General features: G+C 33.0%; 1 protein-coding gene across 5 annotated transcripts in view; it reads left to right on the top strand.

Moving 5' to 3' along the window:
* Positions 1–27,073, top strand: part of SLC44A5 (solute carrier family 44 member 5) — a 233,355-nt gene that overhangs the window by 183,368 nt on the left and 22,914 nt on the right. For all 5 annotated transcript variants that reach the window (XM_088470760.1, XM_088470761.1, XM_088470764.1 and 2 more), the window contains 5 exons: positions 81–343; positions 1,421–1,515; positions 3,214–3,317; positions 4,516–4,589; positions 4,882–4,952. In XM_088470760.1, coding sequence (XP_088326886.1) covers positions 81–343; positions 1,421–1,515; positions 3,214–3,317; positions 4,516–4,589; positions 4,882–4,952 — 607 coding nt within the window. The remainder of the gene's footprint in view (positions 1–80; positions 344–1,420; positions 1,516–3,213; positions 3,318–4,515; positions 4,590–4,881; positions 4,953–27,073) is intronic.

Genomic DNA, 27,073 nt, shown 5'->3' on the forward strand with positions numbered 1-27,073 from the left:
GCATAAAAGTACATTGTATGTATATTTGCCCTCTTTTTTTTTGTTTAATATCCCTTTTGTGTTTCTTTTTTATATTCTAGACTTTCAATACCACCGATGTGCCCACGCTGTGTCCTGGGGCGCAGTGCACCTTTGCTTTTTATGGGGGCGAAAACTTTTACTATCGCTACATCCTGGTCTTTCAGCTGTGCAACGTCTTTGTGTTCCTGTGGCTGGTGAACTTCTCCATCGCCCTGGGGCAGTGTACGCTGGCCGGTGCCTTCGCCTCCTATTATTGGGCTTTTAAAAAACCAGCTGACATCCCAGCATGTCCCCTCTTCTCATCGTTTGGACGAGCAATAAGGTGATTGGAGCAGGGCAGCTCCTTTATGTGAGATTTATGCAGGCAGAGTGCAACTTACTCATTTTGTCTAGCACAATGCTAATGAATGAAGGCTCAACACCAAGTGGTCATAAGTGGTACTGCAACTTACTCATCTTGTCTAACACAATGCTAATGAATGAAGATGGCTCAGCACCAAGTGGTCATAGGTGGTACTGCAAGTTACTCATCTTGTCTAACACAATGCTAATGAATGAAGATGGCTCAGCACCAAGTGGTCATAAGTGGTACTGCAACTTTGTATCTGCTTTCTCTAATAACTTTAATAGTTCCCCTCTGTGAGGTTCATTTCACGCCATACTTGCCCACATTTTTATTCTCCTCATCCGGGGGGAGAAGCCTGGACGTCATTAGGGTTCAGTCTCCGTTGCGGGAAAATCACATGTTCTTGGGGACGGACGTGGCTAAAAGGGAGCTATTTGTCTCATTTTAGCCCCATCCCCGCCATATGGACCCGCGATTCCCGGTACTATCTCCCCATCCTGCCCACTTTACTAGGAAGTCGGTGAGATGATAGCGATCCACCCACCCTTTCGAGAGTGCGGGGGACTACCTGGAAAACAGGAGTCTCCCGCACCTTCTGGGAGAGTACGTAAGTATGTCTCACAGATCTAAAACAGTTATGGGTAAATTTACTAAGATGGGTGTGCTATTTAAGAAGTGACGTTGCACATAGCAACCAATCAGATTCTACTTCTCATTTACCTAGCCCCTTCTAGAAGATAATACCTGGAATCTGATTGGTTGCTATGGGCAACGTCACTTCTTAAATAGAACTCCCATCTTAGTAAATTTACCCCTTACTATCATTAGGGCAGTGGGAAATGGTGTTATCGTAAGTAAAGTTACGATCGAGGATCGTGACTTCATTTCTGGGTTCGGAGCCCAGCACAGCTTCCGCGCATGCGCAATTGTCATACTGCGCATGTACAAGTGAGATTGCTGGGGAGGAACACGTTTATAAGTGTTAATAATAATGATGAAAATATAGGGTTAGTGCCCTTTAAATAATGAAGTTTTGCTTCTTGTCTGTGACAGATATCACACCGGATCCCTGGCGTTTGGGTCTCTCATCCTGGCTCTTGTACAGTTCATTCGAATTATATTGGAGTATTTAGACCATAAACTTAAAGGTAAGAAATGTGTTACCCGCCAGCGGCGCGAACGCTGCACTTGTAATCACCTGACAGCGGCGAGATCTTATTACTGATTTATGCAAAAGTGTTTAGGCCAGGACAGAGTTTAATCACATGAATAAATCACGTACACATAAGTACTAGATTATGTAGATCGCGTCAGCTGCGGAGCGTAATGTATACACATTGGTCTATTTTATTTTTAGTCCTACACATCAGTCCCTGTCTCAGTGGAGCTTGCAATCTATATTCCCTCCCATATACACAGTCGGGTTCAGTTTGAGAGAAGCTAATTAACCTACACTTAACTTTTTGGATTGTGGGAATAAACTGGTGTAAGAGAAGCAGAGGCGGATCCAGGGGGGACATCTACCGAATGTCAACATGTTCATAATGTCAACATCTGAGAAGTCACCATGTGAAATAGTCGACATTCTCAGAGTGCTGACATTTAGGGTTAGGCTGCAGGAGCGGGTAGTTACGGTTAAGCAGCAGGAGTGAGAGGGTTACAGTTAGGCTTCAGGAGTGAAGAGTTAAGGTGCGTACACACTAGACGCTATGCTCCCTGAGCGATATCGTGTAGTGTGTCCCCGGCAGGCTGTGCCCAATGTCATTCATGACATTGAGCACACCCGCTGAACGATATCATTAACGATATCGTTCAGCGCCGGGCTCTCTCCCCCATTCCCGAACATGCAGCAACCTGACGACATCGTCAGATTGTGCTGCATGTTCAGGCGATGGACAATGTCGGAAACGACCAGCGGGAGTGCGCATCGCTGGTAGTTTCCGACATAAAAGTGCGCGATTTGTGCACGATTACTGAGCGATTGCACGATTACGATGTCGTAATCTTGCAGTCGCTCAGTAATATCGCCCAGTGTGTACCCACCATTAGGCTGCATGAATGGGGGTCAGGGTTAGGCTGCAGGAGCGGGTAGTTACGGTTAGGCAGCAGGAGTGAGGGGTTAGGGTTAGGCTGCAGGAATGGGGGTTAGGGTTAGGCTGCAGGAATGGGGGTTAGGGTTGGGCTGCAGGAATGGGGGTTAGGGTTAGGCTGCAGGAGCGGGTAGTTACGGTTAGGCAGCAGGAGTGAGGTGTTAGGGTTAGGTTGCAGTAATGGGGGTTAGGGTTAGGCTGCAGGACCGGGTAGTTACGGTTAGGCAGCAGGAATGTGGGGTTAGGGTTAGGCTGAGGGGGGAGGATTAGGGTTAGGGATTAGCATTATTTACCGCCGGTACTACTAGCTGACCACCGGACCCTGACGAAACCGCTGGACAAGGTAAGTGACCACTAGACACCAGGAATGTTTTGTCGACATTCTAATCATGTCACCATTTCATCAGTGTACAGATGATGAAAGTCGACGTGGTTGATATTGACATCATGACCTTGTTGACATTCTCATGTCGGCAAGATATACCCAACCCGACAAAGGATATGTGGTTTAGATTGTATCCAATGCGCTATTTTGATCTTAGCTGTTGTCGCATGTAATGGAAATGAGAATAAGCATGTCAGTGCGATATCGCTCTCTCAGTGCTGAGATCCCCGTTACACAGCTCCAGGTCAATGAATATGATTAGTAAAATAGGTAACACATAACTTAGAGCGATAGCTAATGATATGGACACTATCCCAGCCATTTCCAGCTATAGGATTTCTTCATTGTGTTAATCTTTCCCGTTTGTGCAGCGTCTGAGAATTCCTGCGCTAAGTTCTTGTTGTGCTGCCTGAAATGCTGCTTCTGGTGCCTGGAAAAGTTCATAAAGTTTATAAACCGGAATGCATATATCATGGTAGGTATATACCTATATCTGCTCTATATAGGTTCCATCCACAGCAAGCCTCCTGTCCTGTACCTGATAATGGGAGAGCATTAAAAGTCGACATTTAGAATGTCAACAGATTCTGAATGTTGAGAGTTTAAATGCCAGCATGGACGTTAGCTCGACGGGAAACTGTCGACATTCATAACTGACGACATGGTCAAAATGTCCACATGTTGATAATGTCGACATTTAACATATTGACACCTAATAGGTTTTTTTTTGCTTATTTTAGCATAACCCATAGCCCCCTAAACCTAACCCTAAAAATAAAATAAAAACTTACTGCCGACATTAACGACATTTGTGACTCTCATTCTACATTTCGACCTAACGTCCGTGGCGACATTCTGACTGACAGCAATCAGAACCTGTCGACATTCTCACTGGAACCCCTGATAACAGGAACTCCTAGGTCTGTTATATTTCCCTAATTAGAGCCGAATTGTCATTGTTTAGGGGCCTGATTCAGACCCAGTCGCAAGCGGCTGTCCGCTCGCAAGTGGGTCGATGGTGTGCACTGCGCATGCGCACGACGGCGGGAGCTCCGTCGTGCGCATGCGCCAGACGCGACGAGCGAAGGACTTTCCTTCGCTCGTTGTGTCTGATCAAAGGGGGCGTGCTGTCGATGTTGATTGACAGCACGCCCCCTTTGGTGGGCGTGCCGGGGGCGTGCCTCCCAGACGGGGGCGTTCCCAAGGGAACGCCTACCGTCAGAAGCCGGCCCACTGACATCACTAGTGATGTCAGTGGGAGTGATTTTGGCTATGATAGAGCCAAAATCACTCCGGGCCTTGCGGTTGAGAAACTCAACCGCAGGCTCCGGCTCGCAGTGGCGATGGTTGCGATGGTCAAGACCATCGCGGCCATCAACCTACACGCTCGTATAGGCTGTGGGTGGTGACCCACAGCTATACGAGCGTCCAGGAGGACGCTCCATAATTATGGAGGACGGCCCTCATTCAGAGCGTGCGCTCTGCTCAGAGCGTACGGCTCTGAATGAGGGCCTAGGTTCCTAGATTTACCTGATTACACCAATTCCCAGATTTGTTATGTCTTACCTGATTACATCTGAATTGTAGATTTATTGTGCTGTATTAAGTAGATTACACCCCCGTTATTTCTGTTATATCTACCTGATTACACCTGACTGATAATTGTTTTACAGATTGCCATCTATGGGAAAAACTTCTGTACTTCAGCAAGAGATGCATTCTTCCTATTGATGAGGAATGTTGTGCGGTAAGTCGTTCGGACGCTAATAACTGAAAGTAATTACAGTAAATATAAATGTAAAATCAAATATTCTGTAGCTGGTGAGATGTGTATGTGCAACCATCTGCAGTTCCTGTGATCTCCAGCAGGAGGTGCTGGCATCTATCAGTCAAGGCAATATTACATGGAGATCTAGTCGGCTTCCCGGCGTGCAGGTCTAAATACCGACCGCCGGCAATCCATACCCAACCCATTACATGACCCCCTGGGAACTGCATGATGCTGAGAGACTTTACGCTTGTTACCTGTATTTTCACAGGGTGGCTGTTCTGGACAAAGTAACAGATTTCTTGCTCTTTCTAGGGAAGATTTTTGTTGCCGGTTCTATCGGTAAGTAGTGATTTCATGTATAAAATATAATGGGGTTAGTAAATTGCTTAGGGGGTTTGAGGAAGAGTCACAATCTGGGTACCTAATGTATAATGATGACCTGTGTAGCATTTCCAGCAATACATGGAGGGGTAACAATGAATGACTTATGCTGGGTACACACTGGCCGATATATCGTGTGCCCGTCGGCCAATGTGTGTACAGACGATATGTCTATTAATGACAATGTGCTGCACAGCCGATGGCAGATATATAGGGGCATTGTGCTGTGTGTGCGGGCCGTCAGCCGACCACCGGTACATTTACAGCAGAGGCCGTGGGGAGCGGAGTGCGACGCGCTTCCAGATGACAGGTGATGGTTGTTCAGTGTGTATGAGCAACCATCATGTGCAGACATGTCACGTGTGTACCCAGCATTACATATATCACACATCAGTATTACATACATCACATATCAGTATTACACACATTACATTACATACATCACACATCAGTATTACATACATTACATTACATACATCACACATCACTATTACATACATTACATAGATATATCACACATCAGTATTACATACATTACATTACATACATCACACATCAGTATTACATACATTACATTACATACATCACACATCACTATTACATACATTACATAGATACATCACACATCAGTATTACATACATTACATTACATACATCACACATCAGTATTACACACATTACATTACATACATCACACATCAGTATTACATACATTACATTAGATACATCACACATCACTATTACATACATTACATTAGATACATCACACATCAGTATTACATACATTACATTACATACATCACACATCAGTATTACACACATTACATACATCACACATCAGTATTACATACACTACATTAGATACATCACACATCAGTATTACATACATTACTTACATCACACATCAGTATTACATACATTACATTACATTACATACATCACACATCAGTATTACATACATTACATAGATACATCACACATCAGTATTACACACATTACATATATCACACATCAGTATTACATACATCACACATCAGTATTACACACATTACATACATCACACATCAGTATTACATACAATACATTACATAGATACATCACACATCAGTATTACATACATTACATTACATACATCACACATCAGTATTACACACATTACATTACATACATCACACATCAGTATTACATACATTACATTACATACATCACACATCAGTATTACATACATTACATACATCACACATCAGTATTACATACACTACATTAGATACATCACACATCAGTATTACATACATTACATACATCACACATCAGTATTACATACATTACATTACATTACATACATCACACATCAGTATTACATAGATACATCACACATCAGTATTACACACATTACATTACATACATCACACATCAGTATTACATACATCACACATCAATATTACACACATTACATACATCACACATCAGTATTACATACAATACATTACATAGATACATCACACATCAGTATTACATACATTACATTACATACATCACACATCAGTATTACACACATTACATTACATACATCACACATCAGTATTACATACATTACATTACATACATCACACATCAGTATTACATACATTACATACATCACACATCAGTATTACATACATTACATTACATACATCACACATCAGTATTACATACATTACATACATCACACATCAGTATTACATACATTACATTAAATACATCACACATCAGTATTACATACATTACATTACATACATCACACATCAGTATTACACACATTACATTATATACATCACACATCAGTATTACACACATTACATTACATACCTCACACATCAGTATTACATACATTACATTACATACATCACACATCAGTATTACATACATTATATTAGATAAATCACACATCAGTATTACATACAATACATTACATACATCACACTTCTGTATTACATACATTACATTAAATACATCACACATCAGTATTACACACATTACATTACATACATCACACATCAGTATTACATACATTACATTACATACATCACACATCAGTATTACACACATTACATTACATACATCACACATCAGTATTACACACATTACATTACATACATCACACATCAGTATTACACACATTACATTACATACATCACACATCAGTATTACACACATTACATTACATACATCACACATCAGTATTACACACATTACGTTACATACGTCACACATCAGTATTACACACATTACATTACATACATCACACATCAGTATTACACACATTACATTACATACATCACACATCAGTATTACATACATCACACATCAGTATTACACACATTACATACATCACACATCAGTATTACATTACATACATCACACATCAGTATTACATACATTACATTACATACATCACACATCAGTATTACATACATTACATTAGATACATCACACATCAGTATTACACACATTACATTACATACATCACACATCAGTATTACATACATTACATTACATACATCACACATCAGTGTTACATACATTACATACATCACACATCAGTATTACATACACTACATTACATACATCACACATCAGTATTACATACATTACATAACATACATCACACATAAGTATTACATAAATTACATTCGATACATCACGCATCAGTATTACATACATTACATACATCACACATCAGTATTACATTCATTACATACATCACACATCAGTATTAGATACACTACATTACATACATCACACATCAGTAATACATACATTACATTACATAAATCACATCAGTATTACATACACTACATTAGATACATCACACATTGCATTACATACATCACACATCAGTATTGCATACATCACACATCAGTATTACATACATTACATACATCACACATCAGTATTAGATACATTACATACATCACATATCAGTATTACATACATTACATTAAATACATCACACATCAGTATTACACACATTACATTACATACATCACACATCAGTATTACACACATTACATTACATACATCACACATCAATATTACATACATTACATTACATACATCACACATCAGTATTACATACATTACATACATCACACATCAGTATTACATACATTACATTACATACATCACACATCAGTATTACATACATTACATACATCACACATCAGTATTACATACATTACATTAAATACATCACACATCAGTATTACATACATTACATTACATACATCACACATCAGTATTACACACATTACATTACATACATCACACTTCTGTATTGCATACATTACATTAAATACATCACACATCAGTATTACACACATTACATTACATACATCACACATCAGTATTACACACATTACATTACATACATCACACATCAGTATTACACACATTACATTACATATATCACACATCAGTATTACACACATTACATTATATACATCACACATCAGTATTACACACATTACATTACATACATCATACATCAGTATTACATACATTACATTACATACATCACACATCAGTATTACACACATTACATTACATACATCACACATCAGTATTACACACATTACATTACATACATCACACATCAGTATTACACACATTACATTACATACATCACACATCAGTATTACACACATTACATTACATACATCACACATCAGTATTACACACATTACGTTACATACGTCACACATCAGTATTACACACATTACATTACATACATCACACATCAGTATTACACAGATTACATTACATACATCACACATCAGTATTACATACATCACACATCAGTATTACACACATTACATACATCACACATCAGTATTACATTACATACATCACACATCAGTATTACATACATTACATTACATACATCACACATCAGTATTACATACATTACATTAGATACATCACACATCAGTATTACACACATTACATTACATACATCACACATCAGTATTACATACATTACATTACATACATCACACATCAGTGTTACATACATTACATACATCACACATCAGTATTACATACACTACATTACATACATCACACATCAGTATTACATACATTACATAACATACATCACACATCAGTATTACATAAATTACATTCGATACATCACGCATCAGTATTACATACATTACATACATCACACATCAGTATTACATACATACATTACAGCCCTAACTGTGTGGAGTTTGTATATTCTCCCTGTGCTTGCGTGGGTTTCCTCCGGGTACTCTGGTTTCCTCCCACACTCCAAAAATATACTGGTAGCTTAATTGGCTCCTAACAAAAATTACCCCTAGTGTGTGTATGTGAGCATGTGGTAGGGAATATAGAGTGTAAGCTCCAGTGGGGCAAGGACAGATGTGAATGGCCGAATATTCTATGTGCAGCACTGCGGAATATGTGTGCGCTATATAAATAACTGGTAATAAATAAATAAATAAATACATCACACATCAGTATTACATACTTTACATTACATACATCACACATCAGTATTACATACACTACATTAGATACATCACACATTCCATTACATACATCACACATCAGTATTACATTACATACATCATACATCAGTATTACATACATTACATTACATACATCACACATCAGTATTACATTCATTACATACATCACACATCAGTATTAGATACACTACATTACATACATCACACATCAGTAATACATACATTACATTACATAAATCACACATCAGTATTACATACACTACATTAGATACATCACACATTGCATTACATACATCACACATCAGTATTACATACATTACATTGCATACATCACACATCAGTATTACATACATTACATACATCACACATCAGTATTAGATACATTACATACATCACATATCAGTATTACATACATTACATTAAATACATCACACATCAGTATTACACACATTACATTACATACATCACACATCAGTATTACGCACATTACATTGCATGCATCACACATCAGTATTACATACATTACATACATCACATATCAGTATTACACACATTACATTACATACATCACACATCAGTATTATATACAGTACATTACATACATCACGCATCAGTATTACATACATTACATACATCACGCATCAGTATTTCATACATTACTTTACATACATCACACATCAGTATTGCACACATTACATTACATACATCATACATCAGTATTACACACATTACATTACATACATCATACATCAGTATTACACACATTACATTAAATACATCACACATCAGTATTACACACATTACATTACATACATCACACATCAGTATTACACACATTACATTACATACATCACACATCAGTATTACACACATTACATTACATACATCACACATCAGTATTATATACATTACATTACATACATCACACATCAGTATTACATACATTACATTACATATATCACACATCAGTATTACATACATTACATTACATACATCACACATCAGTATTACATTACATACATCACACATCAGTATTACATACATTACATACATCACACATCAGTATTACATACATTACATTACATACATCACACATCAGAATTAAACACATTACATTACATACATCACACATCAGTATTACATACATTACATTACATACATCACACATCAGTATTACATTAGATAGATCAGACATCAGCATTACACACATTACATTACATACATCACACATCAGTAGTACATACATTACATTAGATACATCACACATCAGTATTCCACACATTACATTACATACATCACACATCAGTATTACATACATTACATTACATACATCACACATCAGTATTACACACATTACATTACATACATCACACATCAGTATTACACACATTACATTACATTACACATCAGTATTATATACATTACATTACATACATCACACATCAGTATTACATACATTACATTAGATACATCACACATCAGTATTACATACATTACATAGATACATCACACATCAGTATTACATACATCACACATCAGTATTACATACATTACATTAGATACATCACACATCAGTATTACATACATTACATAGATACATCACACATCAGTATTACATATATTACATTACATACATCACACATCAGTATTACATACATTACATTAGATACATCACACATCAGTATTACATACATTACATTACATACATCATACATCAGTATTACACACATTACATTACATACATCACACATCACTATTACATACATTACATTAGATACATCACACATTAGTATTACATACATTACATTAGATACATCACACATCAGTATTACATACATTACATTACATACATCACACATCAGTATTACACACACATTTCTTTACATACATCACACATCAGTATTACACACACATTACATTACATACATCACACATCAGTATTACACACATTACATTACATACATCATACATCAGTATTACACACATTACATTACATACATCACACATCACTATTACATACATTACATTAGATACATCATACTTTAGTATTACACACATTACATTACATACATCACACATTAGTATTACACACATTACATTACATACATCACACATCAGTATTACATACATTACATTACATACATCACACATCAGTATTACACACATTACATTACATACATCATACATCAGTATTACACACATTACATTACATACATCACACATCACTATTACATACATTACATTAGATACATCATACATTAGTATTACACACATTACATGACATACATCACACATTAGTATTACACACATTACATTACATACATCACACATCAGTATTACATACATTACATTACATACATCACACATCAGTATTACACACATTACATTACATACATCACACATCAGTATTACATACATTACATTACATACATCACACATCAGTATAACACACATTACATTACATACATCACACATCAGTATTACATACATTACATACATCACACATCAGTATTATATACATTACATTACATACATCACACAGTATAACACACATTACATACATCATACATCAGTATTACACACATTACATTACATTACATACATCACACATTAGTATTACACACATTACATTACATTACACATCAGTATTATATACATTACATTACATACATCACACATCAGTATTACATACATTACATTAGATACATCACACATCAGTATTACATACATTACATAGATACATCACACATCAGTATTACATACATCACACATCAGTATTACATACATTACATTAGATACATCACACATCAGTATTACATACATTACATAGATACATCACACATCAGTATTACATACATTACATTACATACATCACACATCAGTATTACATACATTACATTAGATTCATCACACATCAGTATTACATACATTACATTATATACATCACACATCAGTATTACACACATTACATTACATACATCACACATCAGTATTACACACATTACATTACATACATCATACATCAGTATTACACACATTACATTAGATACATCACACATCAGTATTACATACAGTACATACATCACACATCAGTATTACATACATTACATACATCACACATCAGTATTACACACATTACATTACATACATCATACATCAGTATTACACACATTACATTACAAACATCACACATCAGTATTACATACATTACATTACATTACATACATCACACATCAGTATTACATACATTACATAGATACATCACACATCAGTATTACACACATTACATTACATACATCACACATCAGTATTACATACATCACACATCAGTATTACACACATTACATACATCACACATCAGTATTACATACAATACATTACATAGATACATCACACATCAGTATTACATACATTACATTACATACATCACACATCAGTATTACACACATTACATTACATACATCACACATCAGTATTACATACATTACATTACATACATCACACATCAGTATTACATACATTACATACATCACACATCAGTATTACATACATTACATTACATACATCACACATCAGTATTACATACATTACATACATCACACATCAGTATTACATACATTACATTAAATACATCACACATCAGTATTACATACATTACATTACATACATCACACATCAGTATTACACACATTACATTACATACATCACACTTCTGTATTGCATACATTACATTAAATACATCACACATCAGTATTACACACATTACATTACATACATCACACATCAGTATTACACACATTACATTACATACATCACACATCAGTATTACACACATTACATTACATATATCACACATCAGTATTACACACATTACATTATATACATCACACATCAGTATTACACACATTACATTACATACATCACACATCAGTATTACATACATTACATTACATACATCACACATCAGTATTACATACATTACATTAAATACTTCACACATCAGTAATACATACATTACATTACATACATCACACATCAGTATTAAATACAGTACATACATCACACATCAGTATTACATACATTACATACATCACACATCAGTATTACACACATTACATTACATACATCATACATCAGTATTACACACATTACATTACATACATCACACATCAGTATTACATACATTACATTACATACATCACACATCAGTATTACACACATTACATTACATACATCACACATCAGTATTACACACATTACATTACATACATCACACATCAGTATTACATACAATACATTACATACATCACACATCAGTATTACATACATTACATTAGATAAATCACACATCAGTATTACATACAATACATTACATACATCACACTTCTGTATTACATACATTACATTAAATACATCACACATCAGTATTACACACATTACATTACATACATCACACATCAGTATTACATACATTACATTACATACATCACACATCAGTATTACACACATTACATTACATACATCACACATCAGTATTACACACATTACATTACATACATCACACATCAGTATTACACACATTACATTACATACATCACACATCAGTATTACACACATTACATTACATACATCACACATCAGTATTACACACATTACATTACATACATCACACATCAGTATTACTTACATTACATACATCACACATCAGTATTACATACATCACACATCAGTATTACTCACATTACATACATCACACATCAGTATTACATTACATACATCACACATCAGTATTACATACATTACATTACATACATCACACATCAGTATTACATACATTACATTAGATACATCACACATCAGTATTACACACATTACATTACATACATCACACATCAGTATTACATACATTACATTATATACATCACACATCAGTGTTACATACATTACATACATCACACATCAGTATTACATACACTACATTATATACATCACACATCAGTATTACATACATTACATACATCACACATCAGTATTACATACATTACATAACATACATCACACATCAGTATTACATAAATTACATTCGATACATCACGCATCAGTATTACATACATTACATACATCACACATCAGTATTACATTACATACATCACACATCAGTATTACATACATACATTACAGCCCTAACTGTGTGGAGTTTGTATATTCTCCCTGTGCTTGCGTGGGTTTCCTCCGGGTACTCTGGTTTCCTCCCACACTCCAAAAATATACTGGTAGCTTAATTGGCTCCTAACAAAAATTACCCCTAGTGTGTGTATGTGAGCATGTGGTAGGGAATATAGAGTGTAAGCTCCAGTGGGGCAAGGACTGATGTGAATGGCCGAATATTCTATGTACAGCACTGCGGAATATGTGTGCGCTATATAAATAACTGGTAATAAATAAATAAATAAATACATCACACATCAGTATTACATACTTTACATTACATACATCACACATCAGTATTACATAAACTACATTAGATACATCACACATTCCATTACATACATCACACATCAGTATTACATTACATACATCATACATCAGTATTACATACATTACATTACATACATCACACATCAGTATTACATTCATTACATACATCACACATCAGTATTAGATACACTACATTACATACATCACACATCAGTAATACATACATTACATTACATAAATCACACATCAGTATTACATACACTACATTAGATACATCACACATTGCATTACATACATCACACATCAGTATTACATACATTACATTGCATACATCACACATCAGTATTACATACATTACATACATCACACATCAGTATTAGATACATTACATACATCACATATCAGTATTACATACATTACATTAAATACATCACACATCAGTATTACACACATTACATTACATACATCACACATCAGTATTACGCACATTACATTGCATGCATCACACATCAGTATTACATACATTACATACATCACATATCAGTATTACACACATTACATTACATACATCACACATCAGTATTATATACAGTACATTACATACATCACGCATCAGTATTACATACATTACATACATCACGCATCAGTATTTCATACATTACTTTACATACATCACACATCAGTATTGCACACATTACATTACATACATCATACATCAGTATTACACACATTACATTACATACATCATACATCAGTATTACACACATTACATTAAATACATCACACATCAGTATTACACACATTACATTACATACATCACACATCAGTATTACACACATTACATTACATACATCACACATCAGTATTACACACATTACATTACATACATCACACATCAGTATTATATACATTACATTACATACATCACACATCAGTATTACATACATTACATTACATATATCACACATCAGTATTACATACATTACATTACATACATCACACATCAGTATTACATTACATACATCACACATCAGTATTACATACATTACATACATCACACATCAGTATTACATACATTACATTACATACATCACACATCAGTATTACATACATTACATTACATATATCACACATCAGTATTACATACATTACATTACATACATCACACATCAGTATTACATTAGATAGATCACACATCAGTATTACATACATTACATTACATACATCACACATCAGTAGTACATACATTACATTAGATACATCACACATCAGTATTCCACACATTACATTACATACATCACACATCAGTATTACATACATTACATTACATACATCACACATCAGTATTACACACATTACATTACATACATCACACATCAGTATTACACACATTACATTACATTACACATCAGTATTATATACATTACATTACATACATCACACATCAGTATTACATACATTACATTAGATACATCACACATCAGTATTACATACATTACATAGATACATCACACATCAGTATTACATACATCACACATCAGTATTACATACATTACATTAGATACATCACACATCAGTATTACATACATTACATAGATACATCACACATCAGTATTACATACATTACATTACATACATCACACATCAGTATTACATACATTACATTAGATACATCACACATCAGTATTACATACATTACATTACATACATCATACATCAGTATTACACACATTACATTACATACATCACACATCACTATTACATACATTACATTAGATACATCACACATTAGTATTACATACATTACATTAGATACATCACACATCAGTATTACATACACACATTACATACATTATACATCAGTATTACACACACATTTCTTTACATACATCACACATCAGTATTACACACACATTACATTACATACATCACACATCAGTATTACACACATTACATTACATACATCATACATCAGTATTACATACATTACATTAGATACATCACACATCAGTATTACATACATTACATAGATACATCACACATCAGTATTACATACATTACATTACATACATCACACATCAGTATTACACACACATTTCTTTACATACATCACACATCAGTATTACACACACATTACATTACATACATCACACATCAGTATTACACACATTACATTACATACATCATACATCAGTATTACACACATTACATTACATACATCACACATCACTATTACACACATTACATTACATACATCATACATCAGTATTACATACATTACATTAGATACATCACACATCAGTATTACATACATTACATTACATACATCACACATCAGTATTACACACACATTTCTTTACATACATCACACATCAGTATTACACACACATTACATTACATACATCACACATCAGTATTACACACATTACATTACATACATCATACATCAGTATTACACACATTACATTACATACATCACACATCACTATTACATACATTACATTAGATACATCATACTTTAGTATTACACACATTACATTACATACATCACACATTAGTATTACACACATTACATTACATACATCACACATCAGTATTACATACATTACATTACATACATCACACATCAGTATTACACACATTACATTACATACATCACACATCAGTATTACATACATTACATTACATACATCACACATCAGTATTACATACATTAGATTACATACATCACACATCAGTATTACACACATTACATTACATACATCACACATCAGTATTACACACATTACATTACATACATCACACATCAGTATTACATACATTACATTAGATACATCACACATTAGTATTACATACATTACATTAGATACATCACACATCAGTATTACATACACACATTACATACATTATACATCAGTATTACACACATTACTTTACATACATCACACATCAGTATTACACACACATTACATTACATACATCACACATCAGTATTACACACATTACATTACATACATCATACATCAGTATTACACACATTACATTACATACATCACACATCACTATTACATACATTACATTAGATACATCATACATTAGTATTACACACATTACATGACATACATCACACATTAGTATTACACACATTACATTACATACATCACACATCAGTATTACATACATTACATTACATACATCACACATCAGTATTACACACATTACATTACATACATCACACATCAGTATTACATACATTACATTACATACATCACACATCAGTATAACACACATTACATTACATACATCACACATCAGTATTACATACATTACATACATCACACATCCGTATTATATACATTACATTACATACATCACACAGTATAACACACATTACATACATCATACATCAGTATTACACACATTACATTACATTACATACATCACACATCAGTATTACACACATTACATTACATTACACATCAGTATTATATACATTACATTACATACATCACACATCAGTATTACATACATTACATTAGATACATCACACATCAGTATTACATACATTACATAGATACATCACACATCAGTATTACATACATCACACATCAGTATTACATACATTACATTAGATACATCACACATCAGTATTACATACATTACATAGATACATCACACATCAGTATTACATACATTACATTACATACATCACACATCAGTATTACATACATTACATTAGATTCATCACACATCAGTATTACATACATTACATTATATACATCACACATCAGTATTACACACATTACATTACATACATCACACATCAGTATTACACACATTACATTACATACATCATACATCAGTATTACACACATTACATTAGATACATCACACATCAGTATTACATACATTACATACATCACACATCAGTATTACATACATTACATACATCACACATCAGTATTACACACATTACATTACATACATCATACATCAGTATTACACACATTACATTACATACATCACACATCAGTATTACATACATTACATTACATTACATACATCACACATCAGTATTACATACATTACATAGATACATCACACATCAGTATTACACACATTACATTACATACATCACACATCAGTATTACATACATCACACATCAGTATTACACACATTACATACATCACACATCAGTATTACATACAATACATTACATAGATACATCACACATCAGTATTACATACATTACATTACATACATCACACATCAGTATTACACACATTACATTACATACATCACACATCAGTATTACATACATTACATTACATACATCACACATCAGTATTACATACATTACATACATCACACATCAGTATTACATACATTACATTACATACATCACACATCAGTATTACATACATTACATACATCACACATCAGTATTACATACATTACATTAAATACATCACACATCAGTATTACATACATTACATTACATACATCACACATCAGTATTACACACATTACATTACATACATCACACTTCTGTATTGCATACATTACATTAAATACATCACACATCAGTATTACACACATTACATTACATACATCACACATCAGTATTACACACATTACATTACATACATCACACATCAGTATTACACACATTACATTACATATATCACACATCAGTATTACACACATTACATTATATACATCACACATCAGTATTACACACATTACATTACATACATCACACATCAGTATTACATACATTACATTACATACATCACACATCAGTATTACATACATTACATTAAATACATCACACATCAGTACTACATACATTACATTACATACATCACACATCAGTATTACACACATTACATTACATACATCACACATCAGTATTACACACATTACATTACATACATCACACATCAGTATTACATACATTACATTACATACATCACACATCAGTATTAAATACAGTACATACATCATACATCAGTATTACATACATTACATACATCACACATCAGTATTACACACATTACATTACATACATCATACATCAGTATTACACACATTACATTACATACATCACACATCAGTATTACATACATTACATTACATACATCACACATCAGTATTACACACATTACATTACATACATCACACATCAGTATTACACACATTACATTACATACATCACACATCAGTATTACATACAATACATTACATACATCACACATCAGTATTACATACATTACATTAGATAAATCACACATCAGTATTACATACAATACATTACATACATCACACTTCTGTATTACATACATTACATTAAATACATCACACATCAGTATTACACACATTACATTACATACATCACACATCAGTATTACATACATTACATTACATACATCACACATCAGTATTACACACATTACATTACATACATCACACATCAGTATTACACACATTACATTACATACATCACACATCAGTATTACACACATTACATTACATACATCACACATCAGTATTACACACATTACATTACATACATCACACATCAGTATTACACACATTACATTACATACATCACACATCAGTATTACACACATTACATTACATACATCACACATCAGTATTACACACATTACATTACATACATCACACATCAGTATTACATTACATACATCACACATCAGTATTACATACATTACATTACATACATCACACATCAGTATTACATACATTACATTAGATACATCACACATCAGTATTACACACATTACATTACATACATCACACATCAGTATTACATACATTACATTATATACATCACACATCAGTGTTACATACATTACATACATCACACATCAGTATTACATACACTACATTACATACATCACACATCAGTATTACATACATTACATAACATACATCACACATCAGTATTACATAAATTACATTCGATACATCACGCATCAGTATTACATACATTACATACATCACACATCAGTATTACATTACATACATCACACATCAGTATTACATACATACATTACAGCCCTAACTGTGTGGAGTTTGTATATTCTCCCTGTGCTTGCGTGGGTTTCCTCCGGGTACTCTGGTTTCCTCCCACACTCCAAAAATATACTGGTAGCTTAATTGGCTCCTAACAAAAATTACCCCTAGTGTGTGTATGTGAGCATGTGGTAGGGAATATAGAGTGTAAGCTCCAGTGGGGCAAGGACTGATGTGAATGGCCGAATATTCTATGTACAGCACTGCGGAATATGTGTGCGCTATATAAATAACTGGTAATAAATAAATAAATAAATACATCACACATCAGTATTACATACTTTACATTACATACATCACACATCAGTATTACATACACTACATTAGATACATCACACATTCCATTACATACATCACACATCAGTATTACATTACATACATCATACATCAGTATTACTTACATTACATACATCACACATCAGTATTACATTCATTACATACATCACACATCAGTATTAGATACACTACATTACATACATCACACATCAGTAATACATACATTACATTACATAAATCACACATCAGTATTACATACACTACATTAGATACACCACACATTGCATTACATACATCACACATCAGTATTACATACATTACATTGCATACATCCCACATCAGTATTACATACATTACATACATCACACATCAGTATTAGATACATTACATACATCACATATCAGTATTACATACATTACATTAAATACATCACACATCAGTATTACACACATTACATTACATACATCACACATCAGTATTACACACATTACATTACATACATCACACATCAGTATTACATACATTACATACATCACACATCAGTATTACATACATTACATACATCACACATCAGTATTACATACATTACATTACATACATCACACATCAGTATTACATACATTACATACATCACACATCAGTATTACATACATTACATTAAATACATCACACATCAGTATTACATACATTACATTACATACATCACACATCAGTATTACACACATTACATTACATACATCACACTTCTGTATTGCATACATTACATTAAATACATCACACATCAGTATTACACACATTACATTACATACATCACACATCAGTATTACACACATTACATTACATACATCACACATCAGTATTACACACATTACATTACATATATCACACATCAGTATTACACACATTACATTATATACATCACACATCAGTATTACACACATTACATTACATACATCACACATCAGTATTACATACATTACATTACATACATCACACATCAGTATTACATACATTACATTAAATACATCACACATCAGTATTACATACATTACATTACATACATCACACATCAGTATTACACACATTACATTACATACATCACACATCAGTATTACACACATTACATTACATACATCACACATCAGTATTACATACATTACATTACATACATCACACATCAGTATTACACACATTACATTACATACATCACACATCAGTATTACATACATTACATTACATACATCACACATCAGTATTACATACATTACATTAGATAAATCACACATCAGTATTACATACAATACATTACATACATCACACTTCTGTATTACATACATTACATTAAATACATCACACATCAGTATTACACACATTACATTACATACATCACACATCAGTATTACATACATTACATTACATACATCACACATCAGTATTACACACATTACATTACATACATCACACATCAGTATTACACACATTACATTACATACATCACACATCAGTATTACACACATTACATTACATACATCACACATCAGTATTACACACATTACGTTACATACGTCACACATCAGTATTACACACATTACATTACATACATCACACATCAGTATTACACAGATTACATTACATACATCACACATCAGTATTACATACATCACACATCAGTATTACACACATTACATACATCACACATCAGTATTACATTACATACATCACACATCAGTATTACATACATTACATTACATACATCACACATCAGTATTACATACATTACATTACATACATCACACATCAGTATTACATATATTACACTACATACATCACACATCAGTGTTACATACATTACATACATCACACATCAGTATTACATACACTACATTACATACATCACACATCAGTATTACATACATTACATAACATACATCACACATCAGTATTACATAAATTACATTCGATACATCACGCATCAGTATTACATACATTACATACATCACACATCAGTATTACATTACATACATCACACATCAGTATTACATACATACATTACAGCCCTAACTGTGTGGAGTTTGTATATTCTCCCTGTGCTTGCGTGGGTTTCCTCCGGGTACTCTGGTTTCCTCCCACACTCCAAAAATATACTGGTAGCTTAATTGGCTCCTAACAAAAATTACCCCTAGTGTGTGTATGTGAGCATGTGGTAGGGAATATAGAGTGTAAGCTCCAGTGGGGCAAGGACTGATGTGAATGGCCGAATATTCTATGTACAGCACTGCGGAATATGTGTGCGCTATATAAATAACTGGTAATAAATAAATAAATAAATACATCACACATCAGTATTACATACTTTACATTACATACATCACACATCAGTATTACATAAACTACATTAGATACATCACACATTCCATTACATACATCACACATCAGTATTACATTACATACATCATACATCAGTATTACATACATTACATTACATACATCACACATCAGTATTACATTCATTACATACATCACACATCAGTATTAGATACACTACATTACATACATCACACATCAGTAATACATACATTACATTACATAAATCACACATCAGTATTACATACACTACATTAGATACATCACACATTGCATTACATACATCACACATCAGTATTACATACATTACATTGCATACATCACACATCAGTATTACATACATTACATACATCACACATCAGTATTAGATACATTACATACATCACATATCAGTATTACGTACATTACATTAAATACATCACACATCAGTATTACACACATTACATTACATACATCACACATCAGTATTACGCACATTACATTGCATGCATCACACATCAGTATTACATACATTACATACATCACATATCAGTATTACACACATTACATTACATACATCACACATCAGTATTATATACAGTACATTACATACATCACGCATCAGTATTACATACATTACATACATCACGCATCAGTATTTCATACATTACTTTACATACATCACACATCAGTATTGCACACATTACATTACATACATCATACATCAGTATTACACACATTACATTACATACATCATACATCAGTATTACACACATTACATTAAATACATCACACATCAGTATTACACACATTACATTACATACATCACACATCAGTATTACACACATTACATTACATACATCACACATCAGTATTACACACATTACATTACATACATCACACATCAGTATTATATACATTACATTACATACATCACACATCAGTATTACATACATTACATTACATATATCACACATCAGTATTACATACATTACATTACATACATCACACATCAGTATTACATTACATACATCACACATCAGTATTACATACATTACATACATCACACATCAGTATTACATACATTACATTACATACATCACACATCAGAATTAAACACATTACATTACATACATCACACATCAGTATTACATACATTACATTACATACATCACACATCAGTATTACATTAGATAGATCACACATCAGTATTACATACATTACATTACATACATCACACATCAGTAGTACATACATTACATTAGATACATCACACATCAGTATTCCACACATTACATTACATACATCACACATCAGTATTACATACATTACATTACATACATCACACATCAGTATTACACACATTACATTACATACATCACACATCAGTATTACACACATTACATTACATTACACATCAGTATTATATACATTACATTACATACATCACACATCAGTATTACATACATTACATTAGATACATCACACATCAGTATTACATACATTACATAGATACATCACACATCAGTATTACATACATCACACATCAGTATTACATACATTACATTAGATACATCACACATCAGTATTACATACATTACATAGATACATCACACATCAGTATTACATACATTACATTACATACATCACACATCAGTATTACATACATTACATTAGATACATCACACATCAGTATTACATACATTACATTACATACATCATACATCAGTATTACTCACATTACATTACATACATCACACATCACTATTACATACATTACATTAGATACATCACACATTAGTATTACATACATTACATTAGATACATCACACATCAGTATTACATACACACATTACATACATTATACATCAGTATTACACACATTACTTTACATACATCACACATCAGTATTACACACACATTACATTACATACATCACACATCAGTATTACACACATTACATTACATACATCATACATCAGTATTACACACATTACATTACATACATCACACATCACTATTACATACATTACATTAGATACATCATACTTTAGTATTACACACATTACATTACATACATCACACATTAGTATTACACACATTACATTACATACATCACACATCAGTATTACATACATTACATTACATACATCACACATCAGTATTACACACATTACATTACATACATCACACATCAGTATTACATACATTACATTACATACATCACACATCAGTATTACATACATTAGATTACATACATCACACATCAGTATTACACACATTACATTACATACATCACACATCAGTATTACACACATTACATTACATACATCACACATCAGTATTACATACATTACATTAGATACATCACACATTAGTATTACATACATTACATTAGATACATCACACATCAGTATTACATACACACATTACATACATTATACATCAGTATTACACACATTACTTTACATACATCACACATCAGTATTACACACACATTACATTACATACATCACACATCAGTATTACATACATTACATACATCACACATCAGTATTATATACATTACATTACATACATCACACAGTATAACACACATTACATACATCATACATCAGTATTACACACATTACATTACATTACATACATCACACATCAGTATTACACACATTACATTACATTACACATCAGTATTATATACATTACATTACATACATCACACATCAGTATTACATACATTACATTAGATACATCACACATCAGTATTACATACATTACATAGATACATCACACATCAGTATTACATACATCACACATCAGTATTACATACATTACATTAGATACATCACACATCAGTATTACATACATTACATAGATACATCACACATCAGTATTACATACATTACATTACATACATCACACATCAGTATTACATACATTACATTAGATTCATCACACATCAGTATTACATACATTACATTATATACATCACACATCAGTATTACACACATTACATTACATACATCACACATCAGTATTACACACATTACATTACATACATCATACATCAGTATTACACACATTACATTAGATACATCACACATCAGTATTACATACATTACATACATCACACATCAGTATTACATACATTACATACATCACACATCAGTATTACACACATTACATTACATACATCATACATCAGTATTACACACATTACATTACATACATCACACATCACTATTACATACATTACATTAGATACATCACACATTAGTATTACATACATTACATTAGATACATCACACATCAGTATTACATACACACATTACATACATTATACATCAGTA

This window comes from Taudactylus pleione, unplaced genomic scaffold (assembly GCF_031769625.1).
Source record: "Taudactylus pleione unplaced genomic scaffold, aTauple2 ptg000103l, whole genome shotgun sequence".
Classification (NCBI taxonomy): domain Eukaryota; kingdom Metazoa; phylum Chordata; class Amphibia; order Anura; family Myobatrachidae; genus Taudactylus; species Taudactylus pleione.